The 17,500-nt window shown below is 54.2% G+C and overlaps 1 protein-coding gene across 2 annotated transcripts in view; it reads left to right on the top strand.

Moving 5' to 3' along the window:
- The window catches only part of samd4a (sterile alpha motif domain containing 4A), a gene marked incomplete at its 5' end in the record, with an annotated part of 37,353 nt that overhangs the window by 17,068 nt on the left and 2,785 nt on the right, over nucleotides 1-17,500 (top strand). Inside the window, 9 exons of one of the 2 annotated variants that reach the window (XM_084454140.1) lie at nucleotides 5,291-5,914; nucleotides 9,550-9,828; nucleotides 11,631-11,740; nucleotides 12,114-12,200; nucleotides 13,711-13,957; nucleotides 14,336-14,421; nucleotides 14,616-14,734; nucleotides 14,854-15,058; nucleotides 17,389-17,500. The exon at nucleotides 17,389-17,500 is cut by the window's right edge and continues 15 nt beyond it. In XM_084454140.1, the coding sequence (XP_084310266.1) occupies nucleotides 5,291-5,914; nucleotides 9,550-9,828; nucleotides 11,631-11,740; nucleotides 12,114-12,200; nucleotides 13,711-13,957; nucleotides 14,336-14,421; nucleotides 14,616-14,734; nucleotides 14,854-15,058; nucleotides 17,389-17,500 (1,869 nt within the window). The remainder of the gene's footprint in view (nucleotides 1-5,290; nucleotides 5,915-9,549; nucleotides 9,829-11,630; nucleotides 11,741-12,113; nucleotides 12,201-13,710; nucleotides 13,958-14,335; nucleotides 14,422-14,615; nucleotides 14,735-14,853; nucleotides 15,059-17,388) is intronic. The other variant, XM_084454141.1, reaches the window with a different exon arrangement.

Raw genomic sequence — 17,500 nt, forward strand, 5'->3', positions numbered from 1 at the left:
GACAGAGCAGGGCAGAGCAGGGGTAGGACAGAGCAGAGCAGGGGTAGGACAGAGCAGGGCAGGGGTAGGACAGAGCAGAGCAGGGGTAGGACAGAGCAGAGCAGGGGTAGGACAGGACTGGGCTGGGTCGGGGTGCCACGCAGAGTTCACCAGCAACACGCATTGCTGAAAGTTCACAGCGCTGTCAGACTGGAGAGAGCACTCTCTCTCTCTCTCTCTCTCTCTCTCTCTCTCCCTCTCTCTCTCCCTCTCTTTCTCTCTCTCTCCCTCTCTCTCTCTCTCTCTCTCCTCCGCTGGGCGATTCTGCAGTGATTCACAGATTCCTAACAATGACCTTCTCACTCCCTCTCTCTCTCTTTCTCTTCCCTCTTTTTGCGTGTCATCACACAGTCACACTACATCCCTCCCTCTCTCGCCCGGTGACACGCCGTACCTGCCTCTCTCTGTCCCTCTCCCTCCATCTCCCTCTTTCTGTCTCTCTGCAAGGGAGCTGTTCTGTGACCCGAGAGAGAGGGAGAGGGAGAGAGAGAGAGAGAGGGAGAGGGAGAGGGAGAGGGAGAGAACTAGGCAGCTTTGTGTGCTGAGCTCTGCTGCTCTCAGTGAGTCAGGCTGTCTGCCCTGTAGCTCAGTAAACACCAGTCAGCATTCAGAGAGAGAGAGAGAACCAGGAGAACGACAGACGGACAGGGAGGGAGGAGAGAAAAGAAACTCACTCTTTTTAGAGGGAGTGAAATAGAATGAGTTTTGAACGCGGGAGGGAGGGCGAACGAGACGTATTGGGAGTGGGTGGAGAGAGAGAGAGAGAGAGAGATTATTCTGGCCCAGGGAGGGGGAGGTAAACGAAGGCTACTCAGTGTTTCCATTCCCCTCCACACAGCCCCATGCTCTCTCACTTTCTCTCTCTCTCTCCGTCCACACCGTCTGCTCTCTCCGTCTGCTCTCTCTTTCTCTTTCTATCTGACCACTGTCTGCTCTCTCTTCCCCTCTCTGTTCCCTTCCGTCCCTTTTTTCTCGAGCACCCCCCCCCGGAGGGGTCAGCGGGGGTCAGGGGGGGTCGCGGGGAGCCCAGGGAGGGAGGGGGTCTGACACGGGCTTCCGAACTCTCACTCTCCTGCATTCCTGCGATTGTCGACCAGTCGCGTTTCCATAGCCGGCGAACTTTGACCCCTGGCCTGGCTGGGCCGGCTGACCTCTGTGAGAGAGGTCCCCCCGTCCCCCCCGTCCCCCCCCCCCCCCGTCCTCCTCGCCTCCCTCCAGGAACAGGAGGCACTTCAGAGGTCCTCGGCAGCAATGTTGACCTGGCGTCCGCGCCAAGACGACTTGCTCGGTCCTGGTCAGGAAGGACATGGAGGGACGCTGGCAGGAGGACGGGGAACAAGGAGGGCTCTCTTTAGCTTAACGCCGGTCTAGAGACCCCAGGATGAGTAGACCATTGTATCTGCAGCTCACTGCTGCTTCCCTGCAAGACTGACCTCTACCTAACCCTAACCCTAACTGACCTCTGACCTCTGTCTGACACAAGACCAGGACAAGAGAGGGAGATGGTGTTTCCCTTTTTTTTCAGGGGGCGTGGTTGGCCCCCCGAAACTACTAGTGTTGTCACGGGGCGGGCATGTCATGGATACATGGTGTCAACAGTGTCGTCATAGACGTACAGTAAGGCGTTTATCGGTGTATTTCTTATCAGTATTTCTCTACTCTGAGCTGAAATTAAATGAGTGCACATAACTTAGGTAAATAAGTATTAACAATATTTATTTACAAAAAATAAAAACATATTACTAGAAAAAATAACATGTCCTGCATAAAATGTGTGTGAATGCTGAACAGCTGAAAATAAATTCCCAAAGCATTTCTGAAAATGCATAGCCTAAATGGGGAAAAATGGGAATTAACAATGTATGCCCCACATAGTTGCTAGCAGCAGAAGACATAGACTAATTTGTGCTTACGTTACTTATGTAGCTAGCTACAGAAACATAAAATATTTTCATTTCATCATCTCTCACTCCAGTCAGAAAATGTCCGCTAGCCGTGATGCTAATTTCCGTTATGATAAACTCCATTGACATATGCTAAAAATGTTAGCAATCTATCTAATTTTTGGATCCTTCAGGAGGGGTGGGCTGCCCCTCCAAGGCAATGGTAGGGGAAACTCTGATGATGGATAGATGACAGGGATGAGGGGGAGAGAACAGGGTTAGGGTTAGTCTCGCGATGCCAGACTTTGGAGATCTCTGCCTCCGAAAGTCTGGAGACACCTCCTTTGAAAATCGTTGCTAGAACAGCGCCGAAAACCGACGCCACCAATCAAAACCACTGCCTAAACGTCCAAAAGGGTGAAGGACCCGCCTTACAGGAAATTATGTCCTCCAAACCAACTGTAGTGGGGAATCAAAACAAAACATTCACCGCCCCGTTAGGAAGGACCGCCCTAAAGACGCTGGATTGGTTCTGCAATGCAGGGTTTTTTTTCGTCTCAAATTGTGTCCACCCACTTTAAGCGGCGAAATCTGGTCAAATGCCTTCAGTCTCTAGTTAGACCTTCAGTCTCTAGTTAGACCTTCAGTCTCTAGTTAGACCTTCAGTCTCTAGTTAGACCTTCAGTCTCTAGTTAGACCTTCAGTCTCTAGTTAGACCTTCAGTCTCTAGTAAGACCTTCAGTCTCTAGTTAAACGCAGCGTTTAGAGACCCGGGAGTCTCATCACTAGAGAAGGACAGAAGAGGGGAGGGGTGAAAATGGAAGAGTGGAGGAGAATAGATGGATAGAGAGACATAGAGCAGTGGCAGGAGAGGAACAGCAAGGAGAGGAGCAGAGAAGTAGAGAGGAGCAGAAGAGAGGAGAGAAGGAGAGGAGAGGGGGAGCAGGCCTTTGGCCAAGTCAAATGGAGGGCTCTAAATTTAGGATTGGGGGTCAATAGGACTGGATTACCAGATCCACTGGGCCCTAGTCCAAGCCCACAGTCATCCAACGGAACACGCGCGCGCACACACATACCGTACACACACACACACACACACACACACACACACCCGACTACTGAACCCCTTCAGATTCCCAGGAGACAGGGTCGCCTTATTCTAAGGATCTTTTCGTTGAAACGAAAGATTACATCACTTCCAGAAAGGGTGGAGGGCAGTAAGTAATGGTTAGTCAGTAATGTGCTCCCCTGCTCTGCCTTTCTCTCTCTTCTCTGTCTGTCTATCTCTCTCTGTCTCCCCCCCCACCCCACTCTCTCTCTCTCTCTCTCTCCTCTCTCTGTCTGTCTATCTCTCTGTCTCCCACCCCACCCTCTCTCTCTCTGTCTGTATCTATCTCTCTCTGTCCCCCCCCACCCCACCCTCTCTCTCTCTCTCTCTCTCAGCAGTCCCTATAGAACTCCCTGCAGAGGTTTTCATAGTCTAAGACATTGGCCCCCCCTTCACAAAACATCAAGACAACGGCCCCCCAACTATATTACATTTAGCTGTAAAATACAGAGTTGCTATTGTTTAAATTGTTAGTTGGAACAATTATTAATTGCCAATGCTAAAGCTGCTAATAACTCAGTGGCAACCAATGACTAGCTTATCTCTGAACACTTGTCTCGTATTAGGACTACACTACATACTGCACTACACTGCTGTGTCTCCCTATATGACTACACTACATACTACACTGCAGTGTCCTTCGCTATAGAACTACACTACATACTACACTGCTGTGTCCTTCGCTATAGAACTACACTACCTACTACACTGCTGTGTCCTTCGCTATAGAACTACACTACATACTACACTGCTGTGTCCTTCGCTATAGAACTACACTACATACTACACTGCTGTTTCTCCTTATAGGAATACTGTCTAAAACGACATACTATACTGGTGTGTCTCCTTATAGCACTACACTACATGCTGTCTAACTCTGTCTGTCTGTCTGCCTGTGTCTGTCTGTCTGTCTGTCTGTCTGTCTGTCTGTCTGTCTGTCTGTCTGTCTCTGTCTCTGTCTGTCTGTCTGTTTGTGTGCCGTCAGTTTGGAGCCCTTGTGGCGTCCGCTCTGTAAAAATGGCAGAGCCAGAAAAGGATGAGACACTTAATCATAGCATGCCAGAGAGAAGCAGCACCAGTCCCTCCCTCTCCTCTCCTCTCCCCTCCCTCCCTCTCCTCTCCTCTCCTCTCCCCTCCCCTCCCTCCCTCTCCCTTCACCCTCTCTCCCCTCCCTCCCTCTCCTCTCCCCTCCCTCCCTCTCCCTTCACCCTCTCCCCTCCCTCCTCTCCCCTCCCTCTCTCTCCCTCTCCCCTCCCTCCGTCTCTTCTCCCTTCCTCTCCCCTCACCCCTGTCCCCTCCCTCTCCCCTCTCTCCCTCCCTCTCCTCTCCCCTCACCCCCTCTCTCCTCACCCTCTCTCCCCTCTCCTCTCTGGTGTAAATCTCTGAGTTATCAGTCCTCAGTAATCTTCGACAGGAAGTCATGTTGCGGCTGGACTTCGGTGATGGGGTGCTTATTGGATGAATCCATGTCCTGGAGTGTTGACTATGATGTCATATGTCATACAATGACAGATGAATGTGACTGGGTTTCGGGTGACTGGCTCATGAGTCATGTGAGAGAGATTTTACAGTATGTGAGGTGTTTCCAAACGATGGGCTATTGTCTACGCATGACTTGGTTTAAGAGATAAGGTAGTGTGTGTGTGTGTGTGTGTGTGTGTGTGTGTGTGTGTGTGTGTGTGTGTAAAATAAACTATTTGTCTTCTGTTGCAAACTATTGATGGAATTATTCACCAGATCATCCCTAGATTATAAAATCCCATTTGATTGAAGCTGACAGAGCAGCAGAACAGGTTCCAGGAGCAGTTGTTCTCCGGAGTACAGGAGGCTGGTGGGGTGGGGTGGTTCTGGTGGGTCTGGTGGGTCTGGTGGGTCTGGTGGGACATATTTTCTGTGTCACTCAAGGATCTGGAATTAGAGATGAGAGCCGCTGGGCTGAATTACCTGTTATGGACACACACACACACACACACACACACACACACACACACACACACCACAACAACAGGACGTTACAGTGCGCCTGCTCTGCGGCCAGCTACGTCTCATCTATCTATCTATCTATCTATCTATCTATCTATCTGAGGACTCGTCATTATCTCCTTCCTCTCCGTTCTCTCTGTCTGTCCATCCTGTTACACTGAGGATACACTACCAGCTCTGCATTACAAAATCAGTTGGTTGATTCTCTCCCTCCCTCCCTCTCTCTCCCTCCCTCTCCCTCCCTCTCTCTCTCTCTCTCTCTCTCTCTCCATCCCAGTGGTGATCAGCCAGTGGCAGGGTGAGCCGAAGGAGCGCGTCATCTCGCTGGTGCTCACCCACCTGCCGCTGCTCAAGCCCGGCAACGCCGAGGCCAAGGGCGAATACATGCGCCTGCTGCCGCGCATCCTGGCGCACACCATCGAGCACGGCCGCCACCTGGAGGAGTCCCGCCAGCTGCTCTCCTACGCCCTCATCCACCCGGCCACGTCCCTGGACGACCGCGCCGCCCTGGCGCTGTGGCTCAACCACCTGGAGGAGCGGGCGGCGGCGCGCGGCGACTCCCTGGAGCGCGCCAGCGGTGGCGGCGCCCACCACCACCTCCACGCCACGCCGCCCTCCACGCTGTCCTCGTCCTCGTCGTCGGGCTCGTCGTCCACCAACGCGCCGTCGTCGGCCCACCTGTACCCGCCGCCGCACCACCACCACGCGCCGCAGCGCTACGGCTCGGACGACCGCCTCAACGGCTGGCAGGGCTCCCGCGACTCGGGCCTGGGCGTGGCCTGGCACCCGCAGCAGCAGCAGGGCGGGCAGCACTGTGAGAACGGACACCTGGCCCTGTACCCGTCCGCCTCGGTGCCCGCCACCATCAACACGGTGGGCACCAGCGCAGGGTGCAACACCAGTGAGTTCTCCTCTCTCCTCTCCTCTCCTCTCCTCTCCTCTCCTCTCCTCTCCTCTCCTCTCCTCTCCTCTCCTCTCCTCTCCTCTCCTCTCCTCTCCTCTCCTCTCCTCTCCTCTCCTCTCCTCTCCTCTCCTCTCCTCTCCTCTCCTCTCCTCTCCTCTCCTCTTCCTCTCCCTCTCCCTCTCCCTCTTCTCTCCTCCTCTTCTTCTCTTCTCCTCCTCTCTTCTCTTCTCTACTGCTCTACTCTACTCCTCTTCCCTTCTCTTCTCTTGCTTTTTAGAGCTGTCGTCCCAACAGTACTAGATGACTTCCTGTCCATGTCTCCCCATGTCGCATATTAGAGCTAAAATGAATGAAAGCGCCGGCTATTTGATAAAGCTGATGTAAGTGATATTGTTGAGTGAACACGTGGAGAGCAGTCGGAGGGGAAAGATGTCAGACTGCTGGAAACATGGCGTCTGGGTGTCTGGTTGATTCGATGATCCCGTCTCTAAGTGACAAGCTCAGCTGCGCCGTGCGCAGTACGTCTAGCCGGGCTTCCACTAAGCCGCAGCGAATCACGACGGGCCTCCCTCGAACAAACTAACCAGTCACATGTCGGGAAAACAATCTGCCTGATTTACTGTGTCATATTTCATATCTGTAACAGCTCTATAAAGTTGTCAGCCTCCGGGGGGGCGTGGTGAGTCTCTCTCCAACCCCAGCCTGACTCTGAGGGGGCCGTGTCGGCCATTGTCAAACAGCTGTACAGTTCTCAAGCTCTCCGGGGCAGTGTTAGGAGTAGCCCACGTTGTCACACAGGTAAACAACCCCAAACAACACCCCCACCCCTCCCATGACACACACAGCTAGCTAGCCTCTGATAAAAGGGAAGGCAGGGCTGTGCTCCTGAGATATCCACATTGAACATATCTGTGGTTGGAGCCGGATATTTCCAGAGAAGAATGCAAGGGTCTTTTTTTCCTGATGAAGAAGACAGCTGAGGATATAAATACAGGCACATTTAAAGCTCCGCGCTGCGCAAGATCCTTTTATTTTTGACTGCTCGGAGTTTCAGCTCCGCACAAAGGGAGGATTTCACAACTCGGGTCAGGCTCCACCGTGGCCGCGCTCGACAGCAGGGGTGTAGGATAAGCCGATTGGTCAACAGTTCCCTCCACAGATATATGTGACAGGATGACACGCCCCCCTTGAAAGGACCCCGGGATGACCCGGAAGGACCAATACTCTAACTGTAATCACGCTGAACAATATACTCTGATAATCGCGCTGAGCGATACTCTCTAACCTGTGGTTGAAGCTCTGTGCCAAACTGATGCCGTTTCCTGTTTGATGGTTCATTCTTTTGTACACTGGCGATGACTCTGGTATTCACTACACAGGCAGTGTTTAAGAAATGTTCAAAGACTGAAGTGAAAAACAACTATCAGGTACCAAGGAATAGTTGAATATGAGGTCAACATTAAGACATATTCCAAAAGCTTATTTATAGACGTTTTATTATAGGCCTTGACAGATCGTTTGACGGGCGTTCGAATTCGGCAAAGTGCATTCCTCAGTCCCAAACCAGCTCCATCCCCACCCCTCTCCTCGTCACGTTGAAAGGTGAATATTATTATTGTACGACCAGATAAATCTGCGCGGCGGTTTCCCAGCATTCAGCTGGCCGTCCACCCCTCACCTCACCTCACCCTCCCCCCCCCCCCATCCCCCTCCCCCACGCTACCTCCCCACGCTGTCCCCTGCTCCACATACCACCCCCATCTTGTCCCCATGTAAGGTAGCCTTTGTGGGAGTCTGTATTTAGGGGAAATGGCGAATATTTAGGGAACTGGAACTTGTAATGTTAGCTGGGCACCTATTTTAGACCAGCCTGTGAAGGCCTATACATAGCCCAAACAGTAAGAGTGCTGCATATAGGGGAAGAGCCTGGCGGCCCTCTCTGCCGGCCGCGCCACATAAAGCCCTCTCCTGTGCGCCTTGTTATTCTATTTTGTTTGCTTCCTCCGTCCGGCGTGTTCCCTTCCATCCCGCCGCATCTGGAACATTCCGTGATGCTGGGCAAGGCTGTAGCGGATCCCGAAGAAAGGCTTACCTGTTGCGTAGGTGTAAAGAAGGGGGCAGGAGTCTGGAGAGATCAGTGTCTCTCTCCCCCTCTCTCCCTCTCTCTCCCTCTCTCTCTCTCTCTCTCTCTCTCTCTCTCCCTCCCCCCCGACCCTTGCTGGTTTTTCCTACAAATAAAACGGATTTGAGAGAGGTGTTTTCTCTGAGCTGAGCGTCAGCGGCCTGGTTTGGTCCAGAGGCCTTCCTCGTAGAGGCCTGTCCTGAGAACAGCCCTGAGAACAGTGGAACCCCAGGAAGACTAGCAGCCGCCGTCGCGGGAGTAAGAATAAAGACAGTCCTGAGAACAGCCACACACTGTCCTAACTTAGAAAAGCCCTGAGAACATCCGCACACTGCCCCGACAACAGCCACACACTGGCCTGTGAACAGCCACACACTGGCCTCAGCACAGCCACACACTGGCCTGAGAACAGCCACACACTGGCCTGAGAACAGCCACACACTGGCCTGAGAACAACCACACACTGGCCTGAGAACAGCCACACACTGGTCTGAGAACAGCCACACACTGGCCTGAGAACAGCCACACACTGACCTGAGAACAGCCACACACTGACCTGAGAACAGCCCCATGCCGGCTAAAAGCCTCAGGTGGTCTCAACCCTGGACACCAGGCAGACCACGTTGATGGAGGCTCATCCAACACCCATGCCCACCCCCCCCCCATGCCTCCCCCTCCCCAGTGGAATGAATGAGTGTTTTTATCAGTAGTTGAGCTGGGGGTTACGGGTCTGGGTTAGACCGTCATGTTGTTATCAGTAGCGGTTGAGCTGGGGGTTCGTTGAGGGTCACGTCTCACTGAGTCGAAGAGCCCCTCTCTGACAGTCCGGGCCTTCTCCCCGCCAAGGGAGGCGTCGCTGTAAGCCTCCTCGGACGCCCCCCAGTCTCGCCAGACCACGCCGATCTCTCGAGTTCACTTTCAGTTTCTCGCTGCAGATCAGTCTGGACTTCCCCCTATCTCCAACGGTTTCTCTCCAATCAGGTTTTGACCGACCGCCGTTCTGCCCCCCCAGTAGAACGTAGCCCCCCGAGCGGTTCCCGTGGCAAAACAGTCTTGCAAAGCAACGAGTGGTTCTACGTCCGTAGAATAAAGGCAGCCACATGTGCAGTTATTGCAGAAACAGGCTCTAGTAACAACGATTAAACAAGAGCACGAGCGCGCACAGAGTTTCTCGGAGGAAAAGATGTCGATCAACGAGTTGATCCGTCAAGGGAAGCGCTCCCGCCCGCTGAGGTCATTCGAGATGAGGAGGGGGGGGGGGGGGGGGGTGAGGCCAGGCTAATCTGCGGAGAGGAGCTGAAAGTGAGCTCGCTAGATCAGGATGGTCTCACGTGGCCACCCCCCCCTCCCCCTACCCCCCTCCCTTAGTGTCTGTGGAGACCCCCCTTACCCCCCCCAAACCCCCCCAGTGACTGTGTGTGTTTATGTCGGGAGCAGCAGTCTTAGCAGAGTCCCTTTCTAACCGTCTGGGTCTCCCTCGTTCCTCCTCTCCATGTTGTCTCCCTGTCAGGTGGCGGGCAGCACAGTCCCCTGAAGCGCTCCGTCTCGCTGACCCCTCCGATGAGCGGCCCGGCCAGCCAGTCTCTGGGCCACGGCTGGCTGTCCCAGGAGGACCTGCGGGGCCCGCGCGGCCCCCCGGCCCCCGACCACGCGCCCCTCTCCCCCCAGAGCAGCGTAGCGTCGTCGGGCAGCGGCGGCAGCGAGCACCTGGAGGAGGGCGGGGGCGTGGCCTACGGAGGCTCCGCCCTCCACCGCAGCGCGTTCCACGACGAGGGCAGCGGCATGAGGGGTGAGTCAGACAGCTGGTCAGTCAGTCAGCCCATCAGCTGGTCAGTCAGTCAGCCAGCCAATCAGCTGGTCAGTCAGTCAGCCAGCCAGCCAATCAGCTGGTCAGTCAGCCAGCCAGCCAGCCAGCCAGCCAATCAGCTGGTCAGTCAGCCAGCCAGCCGGTCATTCGGTCAGCCTGTCGGTCAGTCGGGCACATCAGTAGAAACATGGATGAGGGGTTGTTTTCTGTTGTCCTCATAGATAAAACTAGAAGTCCTAGACACTCATTTTTCTTCGACATTGCCGTCCAACATTGGGGACTTGGTTCGTGCTTGTGTCAGTTGGTCCAGCTTGTTGTTGACTGAGTGGATGGGTGTTGAAGAACACTTCGACCCTGGGCTGACCTCCTGACCTCCTGACCTTCTGTCTGGCCTGCAGCTAGTGTACCTGAGCAACACGCCCTTTTCTCCTCTCCTCTTATGTCCTTCCTCTCTCCTCTCCATCCCTTCTCCTCTCCACTGCTCCTCCCTCTCTCCACTCTCCTCCCTCCTCACCTCCTCCCGCCTCTCCTTCTCCTCCTCTCCTCCCTCTCTCCTCTCCTCCCAGCTGACCTGGAGCTGACCACGCATCCATCTGCTGTACACGCGCGGTCATGACATTTATGACTGTAGCGTTTCCAGATAGTCCAGTAGCCCCTCTGACGACCACACTTTCAGCTTTTCTCGATTAAACGTGGAATGTTTCCTGACTGAGAAGGCTAGGGAGTGAACCTACACCCTCCACATATTTCTCCGCAACTTCAATCAGCCTCAGTCGTGTGTGCGAGTGTGTGCGTGTGTGTGCGCGCGCGTGTGCGTGTTCAGCAGGTGCTCTGTCTCTACCGAGATCATTTGAAGGAAAAAAAAAACACAACTAACCACAATAACACCTGTCCAAGCAACAACGCGCCGAATACAGCTGAGTCAGCGCTGAGCTGTTCCGCCGCCGTCCGCCGATTTAACCGCGACGGCTGCCGTCCGCGAGAAAAACACCGTTCCCCGCCGAGAGGACAGCTCAGCCGGCTAAGCACCGCTAAGGGTTACTAGTCATACACAGCCGCGGGTGACTGGCCCGCCCCCGCTACGCACGCCGTCCTGGGAGGGGCTCCCCCATGCTAGCGTAGGCCGGCTTCTGTTCCACATCTTCGCTTAGGGTCAACGTTTTTTTGTGTGCCTTTCGTTTTTTTGTTACTGATCTTTTTTGATTTTTAGGTTTTAACATTCAACGCGACGAACAGGAGAGGCCTCGCGACAGTACACACGAGAGAACGCAAAATATCACACAAAAGGTTTTGTTGGCTTTATGGTAAAGGGAGCTTCCGAAGGGATGAGCCATATTCGGGTCGTTTGCTTAGTTTATCTAAGGTATTCACAAGAGTACAGTATGAATTACAGGTTAGAGAACTTACAGACTTTGTAAATGTTGTCTAGGGTGACAAACCGCTCATTATGATAACAGCTGTATACTTAGTGAAGTTGAAGACCGGAAAGATTATTCACATAGTTTCACCTTATATGCTCAGTCGCGGGGTAGGGGGGCTAACGTTGCCAGGGAAACTGTGTGACACAGTGATATGCGATAGTTAGAGGGAGTACCAGCAAAGACTTGACCCATGCGTGATGTCATATGTCAAAGCCATTAAACAGATTCATTCCAGCTGTACCCATAACACAAGACATAGCACTAACCTGTGTGTCCGTGTGTGTGTGTGTGTGTGTGTGTGTGTGTGTGTCTGTGTCTGTGTGTCCGTGTGTGTGTGTGTGTGTGTGCGCGTCTGCCCTACAGATGTGCCGGCTTGGCTGAAGAGTCTGCGCCTCCACAAGTACGCCGCGCTCTTCTCCACCATGACGTACGACGAGATGATGTCACTGACGGAGCAGCAGCTGGAGTCGCAGGTCAGGGGAGGGGTCGAGGGAGGAGGGGGGGGGGGGTCGAGGGAGGAGGGGGGGGGGGGTCGAGGGAGGGAGGAGGGGGGGGGGGGGTCGAGGGAGGAGGGGAGGGGTCGAGGGAGGAGGGCCTCTCTCACAGGGACGTTTACGAAACCGGAGACTATCTACGTCGCAGTGTAATGTAAACAGCATAGCGGTCAGGAAGTTGAACTTGAAAAGTTGAACACATTTTATATAATGGCCAGGCTATCGACACCCTGAATACTGGTAACTGGTCAGACAGGTCAATGACACCCTGAATACTGGTAACTGGTCAGGATACTGGTACCTGGTCAGGTGAACGGTTCTGTAACGGTTCTAATGGTGTTTTTTCCTACAGAACGTCACCAAGGGGGCGCGGCACAAGATCGTCATCAGCATCCAGAAACTGAGGGAGCGTCAGAACATGCTGCGCTGTCTGGAGAAGGTCAGACTCTACTCCTCTATCTCCTGTCTCTACTCCTCTATCCTCCTCCCTCTCTCCTGTCTCTACTCCTCTATCTCCTCCCTCTCTCCTGTCTCTACTCCTCTATCTCCTGTCTCTACTCCTCTATCCTCCTCCCTCTCTCCTGTCTCTACTCCTCTATCTCCTCCCTCTCTCCTGTCTCTACTCCTCTATCTCCTCCCTCTCTCCTGTCTCTACTCTTCTATCTCCTGTCTCTACTCCTCTATCTCCTCCCTCTCTCCTGTCTCTACTCCTCTATCTCCTGTCTCTACTCCTCTATCTCCTCCCTCTCTCCTGTCTCTACTCCTCTATCTCCTCCCTCTCTCCTGTCTCTATCTCCTCCCTCTCTCCTGTCTCTATCTCCTCCCTCTCTCCTGGCCAGACATACCAGCACACTAAAGCTGACGGTCAGACAGAGAGCACGTCTACACGCCTCCCTCGGCCAGCGGTGAACCCGGAGGCGGTCGGCCGGACGGCTGTCGTGTTGACGGGCCAGGCCGACGTCTGGCGAGGGTTGGGGTTGGCTCGCCGTCTGAGGCCGGGGGTTATCTGGGAGGGCCAATCAGAAGCAGCAAAGGCCGTGACTCAGCGAACGGCTATCCCGAGATGAGGAGCTTTTGGCGCCACTTCTAAAAAAAGCAACCCCCCCCCGCCCCTCCCACACACACACACACACACACACACACACACACACAGAAGCAGCAGTCTAAGACAATGGCAATCAAGGACACAGTGAAGGGGCGGGGCTTCTTGGGCCTGCTAATTTCGGGGGGGGGGGCGGGTGGTAACCTTTTCGCCAAGGCTCGGTTCTAAAATTTGTTGCCGCGCCGCGTTTCTAAGGTCAGAAACGAGACACCTGTCGCTCGGTATTTTAAGTTTTAATGCACCGCTCAAGTAAGGCGTCGCGGTGCGGACGAGGCAGGACACGGGAGCAAACATGCGTGTATTTTGGGGATTACTTTATTTTCCCCTGACCACATCAGTGTATCTCTCCACATCTCTCGCGTCGGAAATATCCTTCCGCCTGTCGGTGGCCGCCATGGAGACCTCAGGAATGATGTCACGAATAGCAGCCGTATTTGCATCTCCTGAACTTAAAGCGACCTGACGAACAGTATCTCTGTACCTGATGCTGGAGGGACTTCATACGGTAGATCCAACTGACTTCCTACTTCCTTCTGGGCTCTGCTGTCTCTCCCCTCTGTGTCTCTCACTATTCCTCTCTCTCTCTCTCTCTCTCTCTCTCTCTCTCTCTCAGGACGTCCTGGAGGGAGGTAACCTGCCTCTCTCTCTCTCTCTCTCTCTCTCTCAGGACGTCCTGGAGGGGGTTAACCTGGCTGTCTCTCTCTCTCTCTCTCTCTCTCTCTCTCTCTCTCTCAGGATGCCCTGAAGGGGGTTAACCTGTTTGTCTCTCTCTCTCTCTCTCTCTCTCTCTCTCAGGATGTCCTGGAGGGGGTTAACCTGTCTGTCTCTCTCTGTTCTTCTCTCTCAGGATGTCCTAGAGGGGGGTAACCTGCGCGCTCCGCTCCAGGAGCTCCACCAGATGATCCTGACGCCCATCAAGGCGTGCGTCAGCGACGAGTCCTCGCCGCAGCGCCCCCTGCTGACGGCCGAGGGGAAGAGCGCCGCCCCCGGCTCGCATCTGGCCAGAGGGGGAGGGGCCGGGGAGGCCGAGTCCGGGACCGCCCTCATCGCCGAGGGGGACATCCCCGGCCAGTTCACACGAGTCATGGGGAAAGGTAGGTTGGGTTAGGATAGGTGCCCTCTCCTCTAGAGGGTCATGGTTAAGGTTAGGTGGGTTAGGATAGGGTTAGGTAGGCTGGCAGCTTCCCTCTCCTCAGAGGGCTAGATAAGGTAGGCGGGTTAGGGTTACGGTTAGTTAGTTGGGTTAGGGTTAGGGTTAGGTATGTTGGGTTAGGGTTAGATAAGGTATGTTGAGCTAGGTAAGGTACTGTATATTGGGTTAGGGGTAGGTGAGGTAGTTTGGGTTAGGTATGGTATGTTTGAAGCCATCCTGCTTGGAGGAAACTCATGCATCTGCCTCTCTCTCTCTCCTCCTCTCTCCTCCCTCCCTCCTCCCTCTCTCCCTCCACCCTCTCTCCCTCTCTCTCCTCCAGTTTGCACACAGCTCCTGGTCTCCAGGCCAGATGAAGAGAACATCAGCTCCTACCTGCAGCTCATCGACAAGTGCCTGCTCCACGAGGTGAACAGGACCTCCCTCACCAGGAAACAAAGATCAATGTTGACCAGAAATACTGAGTCATCCTGAGCCTCTCCTCATCCCTGATACCTCACTAATCTGTATCCTCTCCCTCTCCTCCTTCTCCTCCCCCTCTCCTCCCCTCCTCTCCACCTCCTCCCCCTCTCCTCCTCCCCCTCTCCTCCCCCCTCTCCCAGGCTTTCACAGAGACACAGAAGAAGAGGCTGCTGTCATGGAAACAACAGGTGCAGAAGCTGTTCCGCTCGTTTCCAAGGAAAACCCTCCTCGACATGGCGGGCTACAGACAACAACGGAGGTATGTTTAAAACACACACACACGCATGCAGAACCTGAGGTCATTCATCGGCGTGCGCGCGCGCGTGTGTACGAGGCGACGGTTACTCACCGGTGTGCGTGGGGTCTCTCTCCCGCCAGCCGCGGCTTCGGCCAGTCCAACTCCCTCCCGACGGCGGGCTGCGTGGGGGGCGTGGCCTCGGCACGCCGGAGCCTGCGGCAGTTCCAGATGCCGTCGCGGAGCCTGCCGGGCGCCAGGCTGGGGCTGCTGGGCACGGCCGGCCTCCTGGGGCCCACGCCGCGCAGTGCCAGCTCCACGCCCACCGGCCTCAAGCAGGGACGACAGGTGGGTCTCTCTCTCTCTCCCCCAGACAGCCTGTAGGGGGCGCCGATAGAAGACGTACCTGGGGAAGTGGTCTTATCCAGGTTGAACACGGGATCAGGACCGCTAGGCTGCAGGAAGTTACAGTGCTGAGTAAGAACAAGCCGTGGTAGATATACGGCTGTCACAGCTGGGAGTGTTGAGTTTTGGGGTGGATGTGAGTGTTGGTGTGGATGTGTTGGGGTTGGAGTGTGTGTGTGTGTGTTGGGGTAGATGTGAGCGTTGGGGTGGGTGTGAGTGTTGGGGTGGATATGAGCATTGGGGTGGATGCGTATGTGTTGAGGTGGATGTGTGTGTGTTGGGGTGGATGTGAGCGTTGAGGTGGATGTGAGCGGTGTGTGTTGGGGTGGGTATGTGTTTTGGGGTGTGTGTGTGTTGGGATGGGTTTGTGTGTTGGTGTGTGTGTGTGTTGGGGTGTGTGTGTGTTGGTGTGTGTGTGTGTTGGGGTGGATGTGAGCGTTGGGGTGGGTATGTGTGTTGGGGTGTGTGTGTGTTGGGATGAGTTTGTGTGTTGGTGTGTGTGTGTGTTGGGGTGTGTGTGTGTGTGTTGGGATGGGTTTGTGTGTTGGTGTGTTGGGGTGTGTGTGTGTGTGTGTGTTGGGGTGGACGTGATGTGAAGTGGATTGAACTTGTAGCCACGCCGCCCACATTCCAGAGACACTGCATCAGTGCTGGGGCAAAGCCTGGGCCTGTTCTGCTCTCCTCTACTCTACTCTGTCCTGCGCTACTCTACTCTGCTCTACTCTGCTCTGCTCTACTCTGCTCTACTCTACTCTACTATACTCTACTCTGCTCTAATGTACTCTACTCTGCTCTGCTCTACTCTACTCTACTCTGCTCTACTCTACTCTGCCCGGCTCTACTCTACTCTACTCTACTCTACTCTACTCTACTCTACTCTACTCTACTCTGCCTACTCTACTCTACTCTACTCTACTCTACTCTACTCTACTCTACTCTACTCTACTCTACTCTACTCTACTCTACTCTACTCTGCCTGCTCTACTCTACTCTACTCTACTCTACTCTACTCTACTCTACTCTACTCTACTCTACTCTACTCTACTCTACTCTACTCTGCTTTGCTCTGCTCTGCCCTGCGCTACTTTGCTCTACTCTGCTCTACTCTACTCTACTCTACTGTTCTCAGCTCTACTCTGTTCTACTCTGCTCTGCTTTGCTCTGCTCTGCTCTACTCTACTGTACTCTGCTCTGTTTTGCTCTGTTCTACGATACGCTACTCTATTCTCCTCTACTCTATTCTCCTCTACTCTTTTCTGATCTACTTTACTCTGCTCTACTCTGCTCTGTTCTGCTCTGTTCTGCTCTACTCTGCTCTACTCCTGCCACTCTCTCCAGACATCCCTACAATGGGAGGAAATTCCTGGCTTATCTCCACCCTGGGACAGCTCTGGGATTGGACCTGAGCTCTGGGATTGGACCTAAGCTTGTCTGTGGGGATGAGAACAGAGAGGGAGAGAGAGAGAGAGAGAGAGAGAGAGAGAGAGAGAGGGTGAGGGAGACAAAGGGAGAGAGAGAGAGCGAAAAGTGTGAGTCATCGTTTTTGGGAGAAGTGGCTGCGGTGAGGGGGGGAGGGGCGACGGAGAGGGAGGAGAGAGAGAAAGAGAGGAGGTTTGTCAGAGAGAGAGAGAGAGGGGGGGGGGGGGCTAGTCCGAGGCAGTGAGAACAGTGCGCAGGCATTTCCTGTTTTTCCCTGGCGCTCCGTACTGGAGGGCCACGAGAGGGGGAGAGCGAGCGAGGCAGACGGAGAGGGAGGGAGAGAGGGAGGGATGGAGGAGAGGAGGTCGAATGTATAACGGGCAGGTTACAGCGGAGGAATTCATGCGGTTGAAGAGTGACAGTAGATTTAGACGACACCGTCAGCGAGGAGGGGGGGAGAGGGGAAGGAGAGAGGGGAGGAGAGGAAGAGGTTTTAAATGTATAATAAGCAGGTTAGGCAGGAATGCGTGCGGTTTGAAAATGCCCATGCTTTTAGGCGAAAGAAGGGAAATTCTTATTGGATGCTTCCCCCAAACCCCTCCCCCACATCCTCCCCCATATCCACCCTCCCCCGCCGTCCTGATAATGAATCGAAATCTGATATTCATCAGCTTTCGTTGACATCCGATGTGAAAGTCAATCAAGATCAGAAATGTTTGTAGACATTATGAACTTACCATTCCGTTCGTGAACCATTTGCACTATACATACCTACTGTATATTAACTTACATATCTTCATGGCGTCAGCAGAAATGTTTGACTGGACCCGTCTTGCCCGTATGCGTCTCCACAGGGTCTGTGGTTCGCCAACCCAGGGGGCAGTAACAGCATGCCCAGCCGGACTCACAGCTCGGTCCAGAGGACCCGCTCACTGCCCGTTCACACCACGCCCCCCACCATGGTCA

The sequence above is a fragment of the Borostomias antarcticus genome, assembly GCF_949987555.1.
Source record: "Borostomias antarcticus genome assembly, chromosome: 19".
NCBI classification, from domain to species: Eukaryota; Metazoa; Chordata; class Actinopteri; order Stomiiformes; family Stomiidae; genus Borostomias; species Borostomias antarcticus.